The sequence below is a fragment of the Pezoporus wallicus genome, unplaced genomic scaffold (assembly GCF_028554395.1).
Source record: "Pezoporus wallicus isolate ANWC-B61680 ecotype Strahan unplaced genomic scaffold, APGP_CSIRO_Pwel_v1 contig_13030, whole genome shotgun sequence".
NCBI lineage: Eukaryota > Metazoa > Chordata > Aves > Psittaciformes > Psittacidae > Pezoporus > Pezoporus wallicus.
In genome coordinates, this window is record NW_026635968.1 from 6,902 (window position 1) to 17,290 (window position 10,389).

Consider the following 10,389-nt stretch of genomic DNA (forward strand, 5'->3'; position numbering starts at 1 on the left):
ATGAAACTTTGTGGTATGGAATATGTTTTTGGCCAGTTTAGGTCAGCTGTCCTGGCTGTGCCCCCTCCCAGCTTCTTGTTTACCTCCATCCTTCTTGCTGGCAGCGCATGAGAAACTGAAAAGTCCTTGATTAGGGTAAGTGACACTGAGCAACAACTAAAACATCAGTGTGTTATCAACATTATTCTCAGCGTAAAAATAAAACACAGCACTGCACCAGCTATTGGGAAGAAAATTAACTCTCCCAACTGAAACTGGGACCTCAGTATGCAAAATAAATGGCATCTAAATAAAGATACAGCTTTGACCATAGGATTTTAAAAGTTACAACTGTTTTAGAAATTCCTGTATAATTCCTTTATTAATACATGAATGTCATCTTCCTCTCATGTCTTCAGTTCTTGTCATACTTTTCTCTACCCCTCTTCAGATGGGAATCAAAACACTTTCTGTGACTTTTAATGAATATTTATTTTAACAGTCAGTCCAAGTTAATTACTCAGTACTTTAACATATGAAAAGTTATTTTGTGTGGAGGCAGGGTTTATTTGCCAATCCTATTAAGTTTGGTTACTGCAACCATATGCTTTTTTCTACAGTGATGTTTCCCTCACTTAAACAATCCATATAAGTAATTACTACTTCTTTTGTTTTCTCTTCCTGAAGTCGAACAACTTACCCTTACACGGAAACCCAGATGTATAGCCAAAACACTGGGGGAAATTACTTCGATACTCAAGGAAGCTCTGCACAGGCAGCTACAGTGGTCTCCTCTCATAGTATCGTGGGCACCGGAGGGATTCAGATGGGTGTTGCAGGAGGACAGTTCATTAGCAGCTCAGGAGGGACCTATCTTATTGGCAATTCAATGGAAAATTCTGGTCATTCATTGACTCATACAACGCGGGCCTCCCCAGCTACAGTAAGTACTTCAGAACTATGTTAATTTTTTTGGAGATAGTTTCTTAGTCACTGTGATGTTCCTGTGTGCTGACATATTTCTGTAGCAAAAAGCATATAAAAGCTCATAGCGAGACATTGATTCTCCAAAGGGCCCCCAGGTCCTTCTCCATAGAGCTACTGTCCAGCAGGTGAGCCCCCAGCCTGTACTGGTGCATCGTGTTATTCCTCCACAGCGGCAGGATCCTGCACTTTGCTGAATTTCAAAAGGTTTGTCTCTACCCATCTCTTCATCCTGTCTATATCCTTCTGACTGACAGCACAGCACTCTGGGGTATCAGCCACTCCTCCCAGTTTTATATCTTCAGCAAACTTGCTGAGGAGGCACTTTAGCCCTTCATCCAAGTTGCTGATGAACAAATTAAGCAATACTGGACTCAGTATTGACCCTTGGAGGACACTGCTAGTTACCAGTCTCCAACTAGACTCTGTACCACTGATCGCGACCCTCTGAGACTTGCAATTCAGCCAGTTCTTAATCCATCTCACCATCCACTCATTCAGCCTGCATTTCCTGAGCTTGCCTATGATAATGTCATAGAGGCAGCATTGAAAGCCTTGGTTAAGTCCAGGTAGATAACATCAACTGATCTTCCTTCATCTATCCAGCCAGTTATCCCATCATAGAAGGCAATCAGGTTGGTTAAGTATGATTTCCCTTTGGTGAATCCATGCTGACTACTCCTGATCACCTTCTCATCTTCCACATGCTTAAAGATGGCCTCCAGGATAAGACATTACAGTAAGGCTGACTGACCTGTAGTTCCCAGGGTCCTCCTCCTTGTCCTTTTTGAAGACTGGCTGACATTTGGATTTAATCCAAATCTGGATTTAAACATTATTTTTGTAATATCGAAGTATATTTTTTTACAAACCAATCAGATACTTGTATGCTTTTAAAAAAAAATGCTTATATTTCTAACATTAGACAGTTGTAAGAAAGACTTCCTTTTTCATTGAGAACTACTGAGTAAAGCACTATTTTATTAGCTTATAAAAAAGGGAAAACAAATTGTGTTTCTGGACTAATTGAAATATAGTCTGGATTATTTTCTAGTTTTGTGCTGTATATTGAGTGAACTCATTTTAGTAGTGTAATTTACCAGCATAAACTTTGGATAATACTGTAATAATTAAAGAAGGATATGGAAGACTTATTTTAAAACTGTCTACAGTGGGAATATGTGGTTTAAAATGTACAGATGTTTTTCCATTGCTTTTGTGGTTTGTTTTGTTTGGGTTTTTTATTCCATTTAATGTGCCTTCTTTTACTGCACATCCTATTGTCTCTATCACTTTCAATTTTTTTGCTATTCTAGCTCTGCAGCTAAACTACAGTTAGACTGCAATTTTATTTTTAATGCTGTCATTGGATTAATCAAAAGATGCATTAATATGGAGGGAAACAATGGGAATGGGTATGGTTGTCTCTACACATTTGTAATAGGAGTACTACTGCTGTATATTAGTGGTATATAATACTTTTCCTTTTAAAAGTATTATTCTAAACCCATCTGTGTGTTTTTTTTTGGTTGTGTGTTTTATTTTGTTGGGTTGGTTTTTTTTACAGATGGATCTTGCTGTCTGTGTAAACCTTCAATTTTCATTTGCTTTGAGAGCTCTGGGTATTCAAGGAATGCTCTGACAGGCTTTAGGGGTGATATCCTGTCCAATGAAAACTACTGAATGATTGAGATTTTACTCCCTGGTTACAGGGACCAGAAATTTTTATTCTAATTCACATTCTCTGAAGAGTGTGCACAGGTTTTTCTCAAATACTTGGAGGAAGAAACATTGAGACCTTTCTTAGGATATTATTCTGACTTATTTTTTTCTTCTATTAAGAATGATTATTCAGTAATTGCTGCTGTTTACGATGTAGCTTACTGGTAAATCCACTTCTCTTATTTCATGAGTAGGGAGGAAGTTAAATTGGACTTTGGAAGTGGGATCGTGTAGTATATATGCAATCAAAATGCCTCCCTGACTTCACTGGTGAGGTTTGCCCTTATGGAGACTTCAGGATGAGGCCTTTAAGCAGAAAATATACTTTAGCCATGACTGAACTAGATATTTCTGTAGATTTTAAGTCAATCTATAATTTTTCTGATCATCCTTTTTTACTGTCTTAAGTCATTTTTAATGACATCTATTATCAGATTGAAATGGCGATTGAGACACTACAAAAGTCTGATGGTCTTTCCACTCACAGGAGCTCTCTTCTCAACAGTCATGTAAGTTGTCACTTTCATGAAAGCTTGTTCTGCATACTTAGCCTGCCTGTAAATGTTTCTTTTAATTTAGTGCTACTTTTTGCTTTTAATCTTTCCATTTTAGTTGCTTGCAATCTACATCTTCTGTCACTATATTTTGTCATGTTGTCATGAAATATTGTAGAGTACATTTCCAGGTTCTGTAGTGTGTTAACACAGCTTAACGTATGTGCCTGCTCTGCAGATTTTAATGTAAAGCCATTAAATATAACATTAGGTAAAAGAGAAAGGCTCAAAGTTTAATCTTCAGTTTATTTTTAAGCAGTGCTAGTCTTTCTTGAAATGTTATATAAACGACTTTTTTTTTCTTTGGTTTCTATTAATAGTTTTGCATTTTTTAATGCTGCTAAATTTCTATACCTATTGCATCCTTTTTGATTCTCAGCCTTACTAAACAACATAAGCTTACTTTTTTCAGATTCTTGTATTCTTTTACCACAGAAATGTAAATGTTGATTGTGATATGAATGTATAAGTATATTTTGATTTGTTGACACACACTTCCCACCCCTCCAAGAATGTGGTAATATGGAAGCAAAAGCCAAAATTTTTCTCAGTTTATCATCATGGTAGAAAAAGACAGCAGAAACCAGTACAATTTCTTGGAAGAGAATTTATTTTTCTCAGAAAATGATAAAATTAGATGAATTCTGTAAAATATGAAGAAATTAATTCTGGATGTTTTTAAAATAATTGTTTGGATGTTAAAACAACCTAGAAATATGATAAAATATTTATATTATAATAATTAAATGGTTGATAATTTTGTTTTGCAAAATGCCAAAAAAAAGTTTTAAAATTTAGATATACAAAGAATTGATGTCTGCTTTGAATCTGACAAGGAAGTCCAAAATCTTCACGCTGAAACCAATAAGAATTAAAGGACAAGATTTTCTGCATCAGAAAACTGTATTCCCCTATTTCCTGTGTAATAATCTAGTTAAAAGACAATGAAACAGATCCTCCTGGAAACTAAGTCAAAAAATAAGGGAGACAGGGAGGTGATTAGAGACAGCCTACATGGCTTCAGCAAGGGCAAATCATGCCTGACTAATCTAGTGGCCTTCTATGATGGAGGGACTGCACTGGTGGACAAGGGAAGATAGTGGTATAGAGTTGGTTAGAGGAGGGTCACAAAAAATGATCAGAGGGCTAGAAAGAAGAAAGGTTGGGAGAGGTGAGGTGGTTCAGCCTGGAGAAGAGAAGGCTCCAGGGAAACCTTGTTGTGGCCCTACAATACTTAAACTAAGAAAGATGGAGAGAGAATTTTTACCAGGGCCTGTAGTAACTGGATGTCATGGTTTAAGGCCAGACGGTAACTCAGAACAAAGCAGCCGCTCGCTCACTCCCCCCTTATTCCCCCACCACTCCCAGAGTGATAGGGAGGAGAATCAAAAGAATGTAAATCCCATGGGTTCAGATAAGAACAGTCCAGTAACTAAGGTATAATACAAAACTACTACTACTACCACCAATAATAATAATAATGATAAAGGAAATAACAATAAGGGAGAGAATACAATTGCTCACCACCTGCTGACCAATACCCAGCCTGACCTGAGCAGCAATCTGGGCCTTCCAGGTAACTCTCTCCAGTTTATATACTGGGCATGACATGCTGTGGTATGGAATACCCCTTTGGCTAGTTTGGGTCAGGTGTCCTGTCTCTGCTTCCTCCTGGCTTCCTGTGCCCCTCCTCACTAGCAGAGCATGAGACTGAATAAATCCTTGATCAGAGTAAGCATTACTTAGCAACAACTTAAAACATTGGTGTGTTATCAGCACTGTTCCCAGATGAAAGTAAAAAACACAGCACTGCACCAGCAAGAAACAAGACAGAAAACAAACTATGAACATTCCAATTTTAGAATTAGATTTCTGCAAATACAAAAATATATTTGAAGCTGTTTGCAATAACTTTATCATGTCTGCATATTATTTACCTTTTTATATGGTATTAAGCTATTGGCAATCTTCAGTCTGTAACCTCAATTCAATCACTTTGAGTTTTTATTACTAAATATCTTCATTCTAGAAAACAATCCTTATTTTTGTACTTAGATTGAGTTTTGCTTTCCCCCTGAGGCTAATACCAAGCTGCGGCTGAAAGAATATATGTCAAATACAAATCATTAGTAAAATGTACTTAGAATAGAATCATAGGTTAGGGTTGGAAAGGACCTTAAGATCATCTAGTTCCAACCCCCCTGCCATGGGCAGGGATACCACGCACTAAACCATGTCAACCAAGGCTCTGTCCAACCTGGCCTTGAACGCTGCCAGGGATGGAGCATTCACAACTTCCTTGGGCAACTCATTCCAGTGCCTCACCACCCGCACAGTAAAAAACTATATCTAATCTAAATTATATAATATCTATATCTAATTATATCTAATCTAAACTTCCCCCGTTTAACTTGTTACCCCTTGTCCTATCACTACAGTCCATAATGAATAGTTCCTCCCCAGCATCCCTATAGCGCCCTTCAGATACTGGAAGGCTGCTATGAGGTCTCCATGCAGCCTTCACTTCTCCCAGATGAACAGCCCCAGCTTTCTCAGCCTGACTTTGTATGGGAGATGCTCCAGCCCCCAGTCATCCTCGTGGCCCTCCTCTGGACTTGTTCCAACAGTTCCATGTCCTTTTTATGTTGAGGACACCAGAACTGTACACAATACTCCAGGTGAGGTCTCACAGGAGCAGAGTAGAGGGACAGGATCACCTCCTTTGACCTGCTGGTCATGCTCCTTTTGATACAGCCCAGGATACGGTGGGCTTTCAGGGTCACAAGCACACGCTGCTGGCTCATGTTCATTTTCTCATCGACCAACACCCCTAAGTCCTTCTCCACAGGTCTGCTCTGAGTCTCTTCTCTGCCCAACCTGTAGCTGTGCCTGGGATTGCTCCCACCCAGGTGTAGGACCTTGCACTTGGCATGGTTAAACTTCATGAGGTTGGCCATCAGCCCACCTCACAAGTGTGTCGAGGTCCCTCTGGATGGCATTCCTTCCCTCCAGCATATCAGCCGAACCACAAGGCTTGGTGTCATCGGCAAACTGGCTGAGGGCGCACTCAATCCCACTGTCCATGTCAGCGACGAAGATGTTAAACAAGACTGGTCCCAACACCGATCCCTGAGGGACACCACTTGTTACTGGTCTCTGGCTGGACATTGAGCCATTGATCACAACTCTTTGTATGCGGCCATCCAGCCAGTTCTTTATCCACCGAGTGGTCCATCCATCAAATTGATGTCTCTCAAGTTTAGAGTCAAGGATGTCATGGGGGACAGTGTTGAACGCTTTTGTACAAGTCCAGGTAGATAATGTCATCCGCTCTACCCCTATCCATCAGTTCCGTAGCCACATCATAGACGGCTACCAAATTGGTCAGGCAGGATTTCCCCTTAGTGAAGCCATGCTGGCTGTCACCAAACACCTTGTTGTTTTTCATGTGCCTTAGCATGCCTTCCAAGAGAATCTGCTCCAAGATTTTGCCAGGCCCAGAGGTGAGACTGATTGGTCTGTAGTTCCCTGTGTCATCCATTTTCTCCTTCTTGAAAATGGGGCTTATATTGCCCTTTTTCCAGTCACCTGACTGCCATGATTTTTCAAACATGATGGCCAGTGGCTTAGCAACTTCCTTCACCAGCTACTTAAATGAATATCAAACAGAAAACAAGATTTGGGAATTATTCAAGCTGAAATTAAAGGAAAATTCCAGGGATATGAAACCATGGGGGCAGGGGGGTGAAAGATAAGTAAAAAGTTAGCATCCAAAAAAATCTGAAACCTTATAATTTGCTTACGACCACTATAAAAATATTTCCATTTTATTCTGTTGTTTTTCTATACTGTTAAATGTCATTTAAGTGATAATTTTTCTTGGGGTTTGTGTGTATTTTAGTTTCTATTTGTTCTATACAAAGTGTCGCATTAAAAGGCAAGTCAATTTGGCAGAAGATAAGCCCCCTTGCATTCCAGCTGGTCCTTAGATATTAGAGGGGCTGGGTGAGGCTAGTCTTAGATTCTGAGTGATGCCCAATTTACCACTCTCAGTCTGATCACATTCTATATGTTGAACAATCACTATTCCGGATGCACTAATAGCGCACTGCACCTTCAGTCTAATTGTGTTCATGAACTAACATGGACACACTGAAGGATTTGGTTGCATTCAATGAGAAATCTGTTACAATTAGCCACTTAAACAGTGCAGTTTATTAAATCGACATATACAGGTTCTTATGGATTGCTGGTGATAAATACGCTGTCTGCAAAAGCACGTGCAAATAATAAGTTATACAAATGCGCAATAAAGTTATGAATAACACAGCCTGGCTTTAAAATATAAAAGTTAAAAGTGAAAAGTAACTCTATATAGAGACCCTTGATTTACCTGGGGAAGCACTTAATACAGTGGAAGTTTTACCCAAAGGCATCGGGGGGGGGGGGGAAAACATCCAGCCCTTGAATAATGCTACATTTTAAATATAAGTTTAATTTCTAATTATTCCACACAAAGGTACAATGAGGTATTAGAAACTGTCTACATGCTTCAAAATTGCTCATGAAAATCCTACATTAAATTACACGGTTAAACCCCCCCAATAACCTAATTCTGTTTCTCTTTGAAGTCAAATGCAAACAGTCTAAAACACAAAGGGATTTGGCCCATAATATTTTAAAGATGCAATGGTTATTTTTCATGTCATCTAGATTGCTTGTTGCCTTATATTTGTTAGTTTCGTCATTGTATTTGGAAGAAAATAAACCCTATTCCATTAAATGAAGTACTGTTTTGTTTTTTCATTTGCTTTTTTTTTTTTAATTTCAGGTGAAGATAAATAGTATAATATTCCAGAATTAAAAATGTATTAACTTACCCCTTTTAGTTTTTTTCCTGCAATCAGTATATATTATATGGATTGTTTTACTTCCTTAGAGTTCCAACAATTTGTCTCCAAAGCACAAATAACTTCATAAAATGTTATTGTTATGGTACTGAATCTGAAAAATTTTTATAAGTGGAGCTATCTGTGGTCACAAATGCAATTAGCTTTGCTATTTCCTTGTAATTCTAAAATATACTAAGACATCATGGCATATCTAGCACTGAAAGAGACTTACAGAGATTATATTTGATTGAAGAACAAAGTCACTGTATTAAAAAGGCCTTAAGAGTGGTATAAAAAAAATGAGATCTGTGTTGTACAATTAAGATTTTTTTTTTAGTAGAGTAATACTGAATTTACATATGTTCACTCTTTCATATTTGATATAGCTCCAATGGCTTTTAGACAACTACGAAACTGCAGAAGGAGTGAGTCTCCCCAGAAGTACCCTTTACAACCATTATTTACGTCATTGTCAGGAGCACAAGTTAGATCCAGTCAATGCTGCCTCTTTTGGAAAACTCATACGGTCAATCTTCATGGGATTACGGACCAGAAGACTGGGAACCAGGTTTGCATTAATGAAAATATCGATAGTAATTGTGAATGTGAATTTTGTATGCTATACGCAAGCAAGCAAACAAAAGCTATTTAAAACCCTACTGGTAAGGGAGTTGCAAAATCCAGTGGACTTCAGGACAGAAGGAACACCTGGTCTGCTATAGCTAGAGTCTGTGTACCCTTAAGACCCAGATATCTTTCATCTCAGACCAATGAATGCATCTACTGCTGTTCCCATTTGCAGGTCCAGCTGAAAGTGAGACTGAACATGTGTTCCAAAGATGCAGATAAACACATGCATGGCACTAACACAGCTAACCAAACAAGTTAACATAGAGCAGTGACTTTATCAGCACCCACATAGACACCAATAGCACTCACATAAACATGAACACAGATAGCCCAATCCTGTTCTTCCTCTCCAGCTTATCAGGACTGAAGTTGACTAGTGAAACATACACAAACACTCACTCACAAGCATGGAATTGTTTTATTCACAATGACTGCATAAGTAATGTATTTGTTTTTAACTTTCCTCATTCTATTTAAATGAAGTCCAGCTGTAAAGCACTGGAAAATATAGTTTAAGTGAACTGATGTGCAGAAACTGGTATAACCCAGTTTTATACTAGGGCAAGAGGAAAGTAAAGCCTAACTTTTATGCAAAGTTTTCCAGTCAAGGCGAATTGTGAAGTATGATGCATATGCATAAAATTAATGTTATTTTTGTTCTTTCATAAAGGGGGAACTCCAAATACCATTATTATGGGATTCGTGTCAAACCAGATTCTCCCCTTAATAGGCTACAAGAGGACATGCAATATATGGCTATGAGACAGCAACCCATGCAGCAGAAACAGAGGTAGAGTGTTAAATTAAACTATTTTTTCATATTTCTAGTTCTTGTAGACTTACCTGTACTCATTTATGTGTCAAAGTTGAATCTCAAGTGTAAATTCTTTAACTTCTCTTGTGAAAAGGAAAGATTTGTCAGATCTGCAGTTAAGATCACTGGAGTCTGATATCAGTAGATGTGAGAGAGCATATACCTAAAAATGCATAAATTTTTAAAAAGTGATAATAAAAGTAAAATATCATGCAGTTCTGAACAGATACTTCTTGGCAGTGTTATTTCCCCACAATCTGGAAAAAAAAAAGCAATGGGAGCTTTGAATTTCAAATTCTGTTGTTCATTTTCATTACTTTAAACAGCGCATACATAAAAGGAAAGAAGAGCTTGTGATTAGGTTCACCTTGTGTTGATTTTCTACTCCTGGCAAGAACTGATGTATCAAAACACTGGACTTGAGGAGACAGGACTTGGGACTCTTCTGGGCTCTGCTTGGAATAATCCCATATGAGATAGTCCTACTGGGCAAAGAGGTCCAGGAGAGCTGGTAGGATTTTCAAGGATCAGCTCCTTGAAGATAAGGATTGTTCCATCCCAATATACAGGAAGTCAAGCAAAGATAGCAGGAAGCCTGCACAGATGAACAAGGAGCTCCTGACAAAGCTCAAACATAAGAAAGTATGTAAGATGTGGAAGCAGCGTCAGGAAATCCAGGAGGCATATAGAAAGACTGAGTATGCAGGGATGGTGTTAAGAAACCTACATCCCACCTATGAAGGACAAGAAGATGCTTGAGAATTGCTGGCATGGATTTACAAAGGGGAAATCATGCTTGAACAACCCAATAGAC

General features: G+C 38.4%; 1 protein-coding gene across 1 annotated transcript; it reads left to right on the forward strand.

The window, feature by feature from the left end:
• The first annotated feature begins 527 nt into the window (after positions 1–527).
• LOC130593520 (transcription factor RFX3-like) lies at positions 528–9,684 on the forward strand. The gene is made up of 4 exons (XM_057398735.1): positions 528–922; positions 3,120–3,194; positions 8,518–8,699; positions 9,432–9,684. The coding sequence occupies exons 1-4, from the start codon at positions 698–700 to the stop codon at positions 9,553–9,555; spliced, it is 606 nt and encodes a 201-aa protein (XP_057254718.1). The 5' UTR covers positions 528–697; the 3' UTR covers positions 9,556–9,684.
• The last annotated feature ends 705 nt before the right edge of the window (positions 9,685–10,389 follow it).

What these genes read in the sequence shown, in the direction of transcription:
- LOC130593520 (XM_057398735.1), top strand. Translation starts at nt 698, where the DNA reads ATGTATAGCCAAAACACTGGGGGAAATTACTTCGATACTCAAGGAAGC. An exon ending in CGCGGGCCTCCCCAGCTACA is followed by an intron (nt 923 to 3,119) that starts GTAAGTACTTCA and finishes ATCTATTATCAG; the next exon opens with ATTGAAATGGCGATTGAGAC. An exon ending in ACCAGAAGACTGGGAACCAG is followed by an intron (nt 8,700 to 9,431) that starts GTTTGCATTAAT and finishes TCTTTCATAAAG; the next exon opens with GGGGAACTCCAAATACCATT.